The sequence below is a fragment of the Chelmon rostratus genome, chromosome 21 (genome assembly GCF_017976325.1).
Source record: "Chelmon rostratus isolate fCheRos1 chromosome 21, fCheRos1.pri, whole genome shotgun sequence".
Classification (NCBI taxonomy): domain Eukaryota; kingdom Metazoa; phylum Chordata; class Actinopteri; order Chaetodontiformes; family Chaetodontidae; genus Chelmon; species Chelmon rostratus.
The window spans coordinates 2,176,626-2,189,516 of record NC_055678.1 but is presented as its reverse complement, the minus strand read 5'-3'; the positions used below and the strand labels follow the sequence as shown (position 1 = coordinate 2,189,516).

At 43.5% G+C, this 12,891-nt stretch overlaps 1 protein-coding gene across 1 annotated transcript in view; it reads left to right on the top strand.

The window, feature by feature from the left end:
- waplb (WAPL cohesin release factor b) overlaps positions 1-12,215 on the top strand; it is a 28,960-nt gene extending 16,745 nt beyond the window's left edge. The window contains exons 8-20 of the mRNA XM_041962816.1: positions 209-345; positions 560-671; positions 1,376-1,621; positions 2,104-2,215; positions 2,319-2,416; positions 3,385-3,461; positions 6,072-6,208; positions 6,550-6,665; positions 6,898-7,071; positions 7,607-7,829; positions 7,943-8,031; positions 8,323-8,418; positions 9,064-12,215. Of these exons, the coding sequence (XP_041818750.1) occupies positions 209-345; positions 560-671; positions 1,376-1,621; positions 2,104-2,215; positions 2,319-2,416; positions 3,385-3,461; positions 6,072-6,208; positions 6,550-6,665; positions 6,898-7,071; positions 7,607-7,829; positions 7,943-8,031; positions 8,323-8,418; positions 9,064-9,129 (1,683 nt within the window). The 3' untranslated portion in view covers positions 9,130-12,215. The remainder of the gene's footprint in view (positions 1-208; positions 346-559; positions 672-1,375; positions 1,622-2,103; positions 2,216-2,318; positions 2,417-3,384; positions 3,462-6,071; positions 6,209-6,549; positions 6,666-6,897; positions 7,072-7,606; positions 7,830-7,942; positions 8,032-8,322; positions 8,419-9,063) is intronic.
- Positions 12,216-12,891: the final 676 nt, after the last annotated feature.

Below are 12,891 nucleotides of genomic sequence, written 5' to 3'. Positions count from 1 at the left end.
GGTTTCAGCTTTGCCCCTTAGCCTACATGCAGAGATTTCTCCAGATATTTTGAATCTCATTAATAATATAAATTGTAGATGATCCCTGAATCCTTCGAATTGCCCAAAGACACTGTATTTTATTAGTCAGATTTTATTCATGTGCAGTCTACTGTGAAATCAAGCCATTCTTCACAAGGCAGTATTTTTTGTACTTTTGTTTTTCCAGCTGTATACAGTCGTCCAACATGTGAAGCACTTCAATGACGTGGTGGAGTTTGGAGAGAACCAGGAGTTCACTGATGACTTTGAGTATCTGGCTACTGGTCTGAAAAGTGGACAACCTCTCAACACACGCTGCCTTAGGTAAGAGCCTGCTGACCTCTCCTCCAGAGGGAGTGAAGAGTACCCTCCCCATCCTCTGCTGCTGTGGTCCCCTTCTGGGTGGTCATATTTCTTTTGCTTATATTCGTTCAACTCCTTTGGAGAAGAAGTTTAAATAAGCTGAACAACATAACTCTCAAGCTATTCTTTTCACCATTAGCTGATGCCACGTGTGTCTGTGTGTTGTTGTCTCCAGTGTGATCAGCCTGGCTACGCGCTGTGCCATGCCCAGCTTCAGGATGCACCTCAGGGCCAGAGGAAAGGTGGCTCAGGTCTTCAAAACTCTCAATGATGCCCCACAACACCCGGTAAGGATCAATCAGTACAGACGGACCAAACACACCTTCACTCTCCTCAGGATGGAAACTACAGTCCACAAGAGCAACAATACTGGCAGTATATAAGATGCATTTGTTGCTAAATCAAACATGACCACTGTCATTTAGTTAGTCCTACTTTTATTTAAATATATATATATACATATAGACACACACACACACACACACACACACACACACACACACACGCATATAGGTCAGCCTCAGGTGATAATGTGAGCTAGAAGGATTTTATAGTGTCTGTGGTCACCTGACAACTTTTTTTATATTTTACCCCATGATGGGCCACGATGTTTGATTGTTTTCTCATCTTGAAATCAGAAAATTGGTTAAAGTCTTAAACAGTTTGGAGCCAGATTGGTGGGAAGGATGTTCAATAAATTCATGTTAACATTTATAAGCCTTCTGCACTGGTCATTTTATAAAGTAAATGTGCACAGGCTTGAAAATGAAAACTGTCATCTGCCGGAAGTGGATATTCGGCATAAGACATATTGTTAGAGCTTCTATCCTCAAATGAAGCAGAAATTCAGCTGTGTAATATAAAAGCCATAAGAAATTTCTATGTCAAAGTGAAGTGGTTTGACAAATGTCAGAGAACTGAATTTGGTTTGAGAAACATGATTATTTTGGATTTTCTTGAACGATATGAATGTATTCTGTGGTCTCTGCAGAACCTGGCTCTGTGTACGGCGTCTCTGATGTACATCCTCAGTAGAGACCGGTTGAACATGGATCTGGACCGATCATGTCTGGACCTAATGATTCGGCTGCTGGAGCTGGACCAGGACCAGGGGGGCGGGGCTGGGACAGACTCCACCGTCCTGTTCAGCGCCAGGGAAATCGCCAAGATGAAGGAGAAGATCAGGAAGCTCTGCGACACCGTGCACAACAAGCACCTGGACCTGCAGAACATAACGGTACTCGATTAAAAACAAACACTGCTGCTTTTAGATGTGTGTGAATATTCATCACACCGGATCATTTTAATTTCATGCACTCACTGTGTCCTACAGAGCTGTTGGGGTGGAAAAGCCTTGAAACAGCGTTTAGATGATTGCACCTCTCCACTGAAACCTCTGACGAATGATATTCTTTTAGCAGCTCTTCAGTCAGGATGAGTCACAGCCACCCACATGTGTCAAGATATTTCGAGCAGCTCTACTGGAGCTGAAGGTCTTTTGTGATCTAATGTGTCTAAATATCAGGTTTTGCTGTCAGTCTCTTACAATCAGGAGCTGCCATTTTATACCAGCGTTCTCAAATCCATCAGATCCAACCTGAGCAAACACAGGAAACAGTCTGTGGCGATGCTGCAGTGCATTCTGGACTGAGACGGAACCTGTTTAATAGTGTGACCTGATTCTGACGGACTCCTTTTGTCCCTCCTCTCTCCCTGCAGACGGGTCATTTAGCCATGGAGACATTACTGTCTCTGACTTCAAAGCGAGCAGGAGACTGGTTCAAAGAGGAGCTTCGGCTACTGGGAGGACTGGACCACATAGTAGATAAAGGTTAAAGATATAATGAATATGAGTGACTCAAAATAAGCAGCAGTTGTTGATGATGTGTTTGGTTTCTGAATCTGCGTCCCTGTTTTTATTTCTGTCTCCACAGTGAAGGAGTGTGTTGATAACCTAAACCAGGAGGATGATAAGGAGAAGCTGGTGTCTTCTCTGTGGGGAGCTGAGAGGTGTTTACGGGTGTTGGAGAGTGTAAGTGTGACACGGTGGCCTGTGGCTCAGAAGCCAAACAGTTTCACACAAAGAAGGAATGACATGGAGTGTGTGATAAACCGTGTCAAAAACCTGGGTAATGTATTAAAATGATGCCGCCTGTTCAGGTGCAGGTCTGTCCTTTCATTTTCAAGCGGAGAGGTTCATCTCAGATTTAGGTTTAGTTTGTTTCAGTTCAGGTTCAGTTTTTTGGCCCCATGTAGATCTGCTGCCATAAGCAACCCAAACCCCTTCAACTTTCCAACCCTCTGCAGCAACCAACACAACAACAAAACTAAACATGCTGGAGACACAGTCGTCTAAAGAGGACTGTTGATGGGTTAGCAGATATGTTGAACCTAATGTGATGAAGACGGCTGTCTTTTCACCTGGAAACATGCATTCAGTTGGTGATGCAATAATTTGTTTGTCCCCCATTTTCTTCAGTTAATTTTAACACTTAAAATTTTGCACATCAGATCATCCACACACAAAAAGAATGATGATCAGCAACTTTAGACCTCTTTGGATTATGTTTTTATTCTTGGTCCTGATTTGCTGCCAAGTCTATTTTCCATTGCCTTTATTGCAGCTAATAGAACACCAGTTAGAAAATGATTTAACCTTTCTGTATTTATGACTAATAATATTAAATCAATAAAATTAATTTCACTTTGATTTGCCAAAGGTTTTTTTTTTTTAACCAGTTCACACAAAGAAAACCTGGCTGTGTAGAACTTGCCTTGTAGTACACCTCTCAGGTAAAAGTTGGCAAAGCAAAAGTTAAAATCTGATGTTAATACTTCTTTCCCAAAACAAAATGTGTATTTCTTGTTGATAATCTGTGGTTTCAAAACTGACCTGATTAGTAAAATGTCAAAAATTGAGAGAAATCATCGTAGAGATCATTCGTAGAACAAAAACTGCCTTCTGGGAGAAATAAAGGGATTGTTTTTGTGCTCCTGCAGGTGACAGTCCACAACCCAGAGAACCAGAGCTACCTGATCGCATACAAAGACTCATCACTCATCATCTCCTCTGCAAAGTGAGAAAACACACACATACACAGTCTCAACCTCTGACGTCAGAGGAGTCTCCAATGCCTCTCGATCTGTCTCCGTCTGTCTCACCGTCTGAATCTGGCTTCTGTCCGATAAGATTCAGATTGATTGATTTTATATTGGCGGGTCTGATCGATACGTCACTGCTGGTAATCATGGAGTCATGAAGAATTTATAAAAACTGGCTTTAGGACTAATTTTATCAGATTTTCTTCTTTTTCCTTCCTCTTCATCATCATCTTCTCACTGGAGAATTTTAGTGGCCTGTGATGGTCAAACTGACTCTTAAACAAAAATCTTGAGTACACACCGAGTACTTCAAATGTATTATTCTAAGTATAAAGCTGCTGACAGCAGATTTCTGCCTTCAGGAGCCCAGCCTGACTCAGCTAACCAGCTGTACTGTATAGACTGTGTGTCTGTTTAAGCCTCTGTGTGTCTGACACAATATGGCTGATGGTTATTCTGTGTATCATTATCAGGGTTTTGTTGTTCAATTTCCTGGTCGTGGCATCCTGTCAATCATAGCTCTGACCTCTGACCTTTGACCTGAGCCCCCAGCAGAGAGAGAGAGAGAGAGAGAGAGAGAGTGTAGTCCACTGTGGAAGTGACCTGACCTTGTCTGTCTGTCTCACTCTCTCTGTCTCTCTCTCTGTCTGTGTCTCTCTGTCTTTTCCCTCAAGTGTGTAAGGCACGTACACGTATTTAGCGAATTTTGTATCTTTTTTTAGATCCTGTATGTTAATGTGTTTTGTTATTCTGTCTATTACTGGGTGATGGATGACTGGAGATAATGTGCAGGTAATTTTCTGTTCAAAAACAAATCTATCATCATCAAATACAAAAAAAAAATATAACCAGATTTACTTGATTATGTGTTTGTGTCGTATGTTAAAAAACAAAAAATGCCAACGTCGGCCTCAAAAATACAGTATCAGTTGAACTACATGGTGCTGAATTACTTCTCTACTACTACCTCCTCACTCCGCCTTCTCCACCCTCTGTGTGACCGGACCTTGGCCCCCTGCAGTGGGTCTGCAGTTAGGGTGGGGAGGGGGGTGAGGATGAGGATGAAGGCTAAATGGGTCAACAAAGAGCTGCTGTTTCAGTGGGTGACACAGGCCTGAGTCTGAGCATTCAGCTGTCCTCTCTGTTAACTCGATTAACCCCCGAAACCACAGGGTGAACGAGCGAGCAAGCGAGCGAGCACTGCCACCTAAACTCCGCCCACACACCGACTCTGTGTATTCACTGACTCCAGATCTTCTTTAACATTTACTCTTTGTTCCTTCTTTCTGTTATATTTTATTTTTCCCCCTCTTTCTCCTGGCTTTACTGTTCTCGTGCCTTTCTCTCCTCTGTTGTCTCTTCTTTGTTACTGCTTATGCTGCCCTTATTGTTTCAACCCAAACCCACCTGCTGCCTCACAGAGCACATCAGCTGTCCGCAGGACTAATTTAATAACCCCTAGCCACACTCTCTTACACTCTATTTCTATCTCTCTATCACTCACACACATACATACAAATATGTCCTATTGCTCATTGACCGTCTTCTAGCTGCATCTGAGCAGCAGCCAAAGCCTTTCCTTGACAGAAGCAGTAAAATCTATAATCTGGATAATTCTGGTTCATTGCATCTTGGGCCTTGTTTTCGAAGTTTTGCCCATCACTCCTGCCTTAGCTACAGTGAGTTTTAGCTCATGAACTTGAAGAACAGGAAGGCGATAAAATTGCTGCTTCATTGACTCTCTATTACACACTTCTGTCCATAAAAAGAAAGTGATACCCTGACTTTTAACAGTTGTTTCTCTCCTGTAGTTTTCTTATCTGTCCTCCCTGAACTGTGTCACATCCTGTCTTGCGGTTGCCCTCCATAGGCCACATTACATTTTCTACAGACACTCCTTTTTTCTTCCTTTATTTCCTTCCTCTCGCTCTCTGTCCTGGTGTTCAGACTCTGGTTTCTGCTCACTGTTCAGTCACCACCGTCATTAGATCTAATCTAGTTATTTACATCAGGCAGCTGACCTGTTTCACCCCTCCTTCTGCTGCAGCCGGCGTGTGTGTGTGCACACGTGTGTGTGTGTGTGCGCGTGACTGCGTAGACACATGTTTCCTTGAATGCTGCTCTGTTTTATGATGGAGGAGGGAAGGAAAGAGGAGGGTCACGTTGAGATAGATCTACATGACATCTGTGTGTGAATCCAGTTTGTTTGTGTTTGTGATGAACGAGTGACGATGAAATAATTTTACTTCTCTTCTGCTAAGACAAAGTCGGTGATTCCACAGGAAAGAGTAAATGAGTAAAGTGAAGTAAAAACAACAACTCCCACACGCTGTCTGTCGTAGTGCTGCCATATTTATTTACGTTCTGGTCCATGAACCTTCATCGGGTCGTATGCCTGAAGATTTCAGTGTTTGCGCTTGAGGCATAAAGGCATGTTGTTGATACAGTAGCAGTAAGAAATATAGAGTACAGGTTTTCTTTTTTCACTTTTATTCAACTGTGCTGCCTTCAAACATCACGTGTGCAGAGATTTTGTTTTCTTTGATTTTCATCAAACTCCCCAAAATCTCCGTCTCTCCCCTCAGAGCGCTGAGCAGGTGTGAGGAGATGATCCAGCGTTACAGCAGGGAGCTGAACTCAGACGGAGCTGTGGTGGGGAAGGCAGTGGAGGACTGTATGAGGGCCATTATTGGAGTCCTGCTCAACCTGACGCATGACAACGGTCGGTGTTACTGTGGCATTTTTTAACACATGCCCTTATTTTCTTTTTTTTGTTCACATATTTCTGTGTCTAAATGATTATGATAAATTATTCAGCGTGTCAGACAACATTATGGAAATAATCCCGTGAGAGGTGGATCTTATTGTTACCTTGTTGTTAACCATGAGCCAGGAATCATCCTTTACTGCTGCTGATTGTTGCCCTGTTAACACGTTGACTTCATTCATTCGAGCGGATTGTTGAGTTATTACAAACGAAGGACATATGCTTGATCACAGCACGGTCTCATATGTGTTAACCTTTGTCTGTGTGTCTGTGTGTGTATGTTCATGTGTGTGCAGAGTGGGGCAGTACAAAGACAGGAGAACAGCAGGATTTAATAGTGACGGCCCTGAACTGCGTTCTCAAAGTTCCTCAGTATCTCCCACAAGAGCAAAGGTTCGACATCCGAGTGCTGGTGAGTATGACACACACACTCACACACACACTTACTTACTTACTTACTTACTGAAAATGTGTCTTTGTACAAACTAAAGTCACATGGACCTGAAACATAAACATTAATACATTGCTAAAAGTGTCCTTTTCAAACACTCTTGTGATTTTTTTTGTCGCGAGTCAGAGTGAAAATGACAGAAAGGTGACAGATGTGTGAGATAAATAATTGTGTGTGTGTGTGTGGTGTTCAGGGTCTGGGGCTGCTTATCAACCTGGTGGAGTACAGTGCCAGGAACAAGTACTGTCTGATGGAGATGGAGATGGAGGGAGGTCAGGGTCCCTGCAACTCCACCGTCCTGCTGAACCCCCAGCACCAGGACATCACCAGCACCGGCCCACTGAGCGCCATCGCGGCACTCGTACAGGTGCGTGTGTGTGTTCTGTGTTTTCAAAGTACACGAGGACGCAGCTCAGCAATGGAAGTTAAGTTCACTGAAAAGTTTCTCTCTTTGCAGTGCACACAGTTGCTGTATGAGAAATATTTCAAGCAGGCCACATTTACATTTCATGCTGAAAATTCATAGATTTATTATCCTCGGTATCATCTGTGTTTGTTCTGTACGACCATGGCTGCTCCGTTTCCCAAGACCACCATTAAAGCTTCATTTAAATCGAATCATCCCACATAATCAGATTTGGCTGATGCTCTTATCCAGACTTCCAGTGAGGTCAAGAATCAGCAGCAGCAGCCTGATGACACACAGAGAGTAATGAGAGGAGAGGTGGAAACGAGTTATTATGAAAGAAAAAAAGTGAAATGAAAGAAGCGATACTTGTCCTGACTTCAGGCAAACTAGATATAGATATACTGTTTTTCTTCAGCCTCCTGTTCAGTACTGTATACTGCCTTTGCCAACCGCAGGCGCTTTAGTGAACTGTCCTCCTCTTCGTCCTCTTCAGCTGTTCCTCCAGCGGGAGCGGGCCGCCGTGCTGGCCGAGGCGCAGACAGACGACCTCATCAAGGAAGCGCCGAAGCCCGCGCTGGACCAGAGCGGGGAGTGGCAGGAGACGGGCGGGGAGATCCAGTGGGTCGCCAACGACAACAACAATGACTCTGACAGACAAGATGCCGGCAAGAAGAAGGAGAAGGACGAGGAGGACGAAGAGCTGGACCTCAACAAAGGTACAAGCTCAGTGTCTTTTCAGCTGTCGTGTGAAGAAGCGTGTCGATTTGAGAAAGAGAACACAATAACTGAGAATATTTCTTCCTCCATGTCATCGTCTTCCTCCTCTCAGCTCTGCAGCATGCAGGGAAGCACATGGAGGACAGCATTGTGGCCTCCTACACAGCACTGCTGCTGGGCTGCCTGTGTCAGGGGAGCCCGGTGAGTGAGACACGCACACACACACACACACACACACACACACACACACACACACACACAGATGTTGTGGACTATTTTTATGTGTCACTTCAAGTGACAAACATCACAGCCTTAGGTTTCTTCTTTCCCAGCTGCATGTGAACACACCATTTTGTTGTTGAGTTTCATGTATGATTTACACAACATCCAACTGTTCTGGAATCAGGGTTGTAGATAATAAACATCTCAAGGTCTCATTTTGATTTGACGTGTTTTTTCATTTGTTTGACTCTTTCTGTTTATCTCCACCAGTTGAATGTGACTACTGTGAGGGAGAACCTGCCAAAAGGAGATTTCTCCATCATGACAGAAATGCTGAAAAAGTTCCTCAACTTCATGAACCTCACTGTGAGTGTTATGATCCATCTCTGTTATAACACTTCAGAAAACCTCCTTAATGTTTGCAAACCAGCAGTGAGTCTTTTCTACTGAACAGCAGCTTGGAGTTGCTAAAACAGTTAAGGATTTCCAATGAATGATGTTTTTATGTTGAAGTCCTGCAGCTTCTCATCAGAGGGAACACTGAATGATTTTTTTTTAATGTTTCTTGACATTTCCTGTGGAGATTTTTGGCTTTTCAGCTACAGTCACAATTTATTTCACAATGCAAATTATCCTACTGTTGAAGTTTGATAAGTAAAAGAGAATGTAAATGGACAAATATAGATGGGAGAGGTCGTGCAATAACCAAAGTCTCATGTACAAACTAGAAATACCTTAATCATCTTGAAGAATTCTGTTTAGAAATCTGTTTATGAACATTTGGACGCTGCAGTTAATTACTCTTAAAGAAATATGAGGAAAAAAGCACAAACAAAGTACCAAACAAGACAAAAATGTGTCACGTGGTTCTTAAACAGCTGTCCTCAAGCTGTGCTTTAGTTAACTCTTAGTCTGTATCAGTAATAATGAATATAATGAATCGATCACTTTATTCATGGCGTGCGTGAGCATGAGCGTGCACGTGGTGACTGACCTCTACTCTCTCTGCAGTGTGACGTCGGCACCGCAGGACAGAAGTCCATCGCCCGGATCATTGACTATCTGGAGCACTGCTAGAGAGAAGCCTGTCTCTACACACACACACACACACACACACACACACACACACACAAACACACACCAACCATCCCCTTCATCTTTGTCAGCATCCTTCATCATCACCTCTTGACTGTGGTTCACTGCTGGATAAAGGCATGTTTCCTTCCTCTAACACACACACACACACACACACACAGACACACACACACACACATCCTCATCATCTTCCTCTCCGTGTCATGACCAGGTGTCCTCCTCATCCTCCAGTTAAAAGAACTTTCCTCTGTTTATTTTACGGTGTCAGCACTGGAAAAGTCCGACATGTTTCCCTAAATTGACTTCAGATGAACTGAACTTGATTCTGATTTGACGATGAGTGGCACCCCCGCCCCAGCTGTGATCAGATTTTATTTTATTTTTAGTAAAGATGCAGTCCAAGTCAGTATTTCTTCTTTCAGTTTTTCCTTTGAGAGTTCCCTCACAGCTCAGCCCCTCTCTCACCTGCCCACCCCCCCTCTCTTGTGAAAACACTCTGCCTTTGTATCGATCTCTGACAGATTGGAGTGGAGCTGCTATTTTCTCCAGCCTGTCATCAAAGCCTTGCCCCCCCTCAGCTCTGCCTCTGGAGCCGATAATCGCCAAAACAACTCCATTGGTTAAAAAACAACAACTACTGACCAGAATAACTGCTTTACACGCCGTGTTCTTCTTCGTCTTCTCTTTTTGCTGCTTTGACTCTCGACTCTGGCGGAAGGAGGCGGCTTTAGGCAGATAAATCTAAAATATTGATCTTTTCTGGCCCAGGAGCACAGAAATAGCAAGAGTTCAGACCCTGAATTGCAGGCTGTTGTGAGGTTTAGGTGGTATTTTAAGGTGGAACTGCCTGGAAATGTCTGCATGAGGTCTGTTTTTAGGTGTTTTTCATCTGTACAGAAGCAGAAGTTTTCTGTCTTTGGAAGAAAGAACTTTTGTTCCCCTTCAACCTCTGAGGCAAACCAGCTGATTTTAAATTGGTTGTTCTTCTTGTGCCATTATCAAAACCGGTGTTTCTCCCAGCATGCCAAGCGCACTCTAGTCAGCCAGCACCCAACAACACACCAGAGACAAAACCGAATGACCCTCAAGGTCGTTCAAACTCTGAAAACTTTAAAATGACTGCCCACCCCCCCAAAAGCAGAAACTTTTTCCTTTCAAAGAATCGATCGCCCTCTCACTCGACATCAAAGCTTTACGTCTCTGCAGGACCTCAGCGCTCCAGACCAGAACCTGTCCTCTTCCAGGTCCTTTCCATTTACCGCCCACGTGTGCGCTCAGCGCTCGGAGAAGAGCCTTCAATTACAGCACAAAGGCGGCCCAAACGCCCCAGATGGAGAGGTGAAGACGAGCGGCTTTCCTTTTGTTTGAACACAACCACCAGCAGAGAGGCTTTCAGACATCGAGTCGCCACTTTTTCTTCCTGTTCGGTTGTTTTTAGGCAGAAAAACTTCAGCTGTGGTTGTCAAATCTCAACATTCACAGTTTGGAGTTACTCTTCATGGAAGAATCCTCCCTGATCCAATCTGTCCAACACATCACGCAAGGACTTTTCCTCTGTCGTGCTGTTTTTTTACGTTTCCCTTAGCCCATGTTGTCGTTCCCAGAATGCATTTCAGCATCACCGAGAGGAGAGCGCGCAGTCGGAAATGTGTAAATTCTAAAATTAGACGGTTTCCCTTCTGGTGGATTTTTTTGTCCTGCATAATGATCGTCGACTCAAAGGAATTCAGAGCTTTTCTTTTTCTTCATCAGTGCGCATAAAAAAACCCCAAACTTGTGTGTTGTGAAAATCACTTTGGCTGGTGTTTATCCCCCCCCAGCATCATGCTTAGAAATGCTTGTAAATGTTAAGTTATTAATAAAGGGGTCTTACAGTAATGCAGCTGTAACTAGTTAAAACAGTTTTATTAAAGGTTAGTTTTTTTGGTCAAACGCCAAAACACTGACTCCGACGTGTCCCATAATGCAATTGGACAGCGCCATTCATCAGACAAACCACACACCTCATGAGATCATCAGTTTCACAGGCTGAGCAGCACATGACGGGAAACTGAACTTTCCGATCACCAATAATGCTGCGATGAAGACGAGCGGGTGGGCTGAAACGCAGGAGGACATTTAGAAGGGATGTCAAAGAGAAACTTCAGAAATAATCCATGGTACTTAGTTTTTAGGATTCTGTGATTGACTTTCCAAACAGAGAACAACAATAATGGCGTTTGCCGAAGTAAATTGAGGTTTTGACACTTTTCCGAAAAACATTGTTATATGTTCATTTTTTTGTATCGCCTGACACCTTCTGAGCAAAATCCCATCTTAAAGCTTTTTGTTTGAATTAATCATTTAACTTCTCAGAAGTATTTTAACGTCTGGGCAGAAAAACGAGTGTATGTGTCTCTGTGTTCCCCCAGAAAGTCTCAGAAGTCCTGCAGATATTTCGTTTCTATGCTCTTTGGTGTCCAGGGTGGGACACACATGTCGTCTTCTCTTTGATTTGCTGTTCAGATTTGGACGTTTATGACATAATTGTCAGTTTTTCTTCTGAATACAGACAAGTTCTCTTGAATTTCATCAGTTGTAAAAGTTGGAAGCACCTGTCATCAAGCATGTCCGTTGTGTTAATGCGTCTGTTCCTCCATACCACACCGCCACACACACACACACACACACACACACACAGTTTAACCCATTTTTGTTTTAAGTTTACAAGAGCTTTATTCACAGACGTCTGGAAGAATGAATGGAAGAGCTTTTTGTACATAGTTTTTGTACATAGATTGATTTCCTCATGTAGGAGGAGAGACTGATGGGTAATGGGGGGGTTGGGATTCGGGGTGGGGTGGGGGGTGAAATTTAAATTTAGACCTGTAGACTCGAATTTTCTGAATCTGACTCTATTTTTCATTTTCTAAAGCCTTTTCTCCCAGTCGTGTTGTTGTTTTGGACAGACAGACAGAGAGCTTCTTAACAAGCCAACTGCAGGAAAACTTGATCTTTGTACCAATTTGCAGACTGATGTCTTTGGTTACCTGTACATAATTTTAAAATAATAAAAATTGCTACTTTCAGTACCCCCTGCTCGACCTCTCTTTCTCTCTGCTTTCCTGTAGCTGATGATCATTTCTCAGAGGATCGTCTCACCCGGAGATGGAAGTTTTTGAATTTCAGTTTAAAACATCTTTCATCTGCAAACTTCGTTCGGATTGTTGGCAAATGTGCCTGCTGCTTTTTTTAAAGACACAAACAATCTGCTTGGTCATAATGGGGGGAAAAAATATGTTTCATGACAACGTGATGTCAGAAGTTCATGGTCTTTGTGCTGTTGGCAGGAAAAAAACATTTTGACTAATCTAAGGGATCATGAAAACTTGCATTACAAACTGAGAAATCTTTTCATCTTTATGTTTTCTTAATGCAAGACAACAGGAAACATCATGTAGGAAAATATATTTTTAAAAACATCTAATTTTCTTAAGAAGTCATTCAGTTTTTAAATATCACTTGGTCCCGCTGGTTCGCTCCCACAAGTCCTCATTATAGCTTCTGTCCTCCTCTGTGCGCGCCGGGCCACCGCTGCTCTTCCCGGTGTGAAGGTCCCTGCCCGGCCCCGACGGCTCCCCTGCCAGGAGCGTGGTCCCCTGTGAGGGCGGAACGACCCCCGTGGGCCGTGGTGCGCGGGTGGGTACCGAGACTCCGCAGGCGCCCTCCTGGAGCAGCTCGCTGAGGGTGGCGATGTAAATCTGC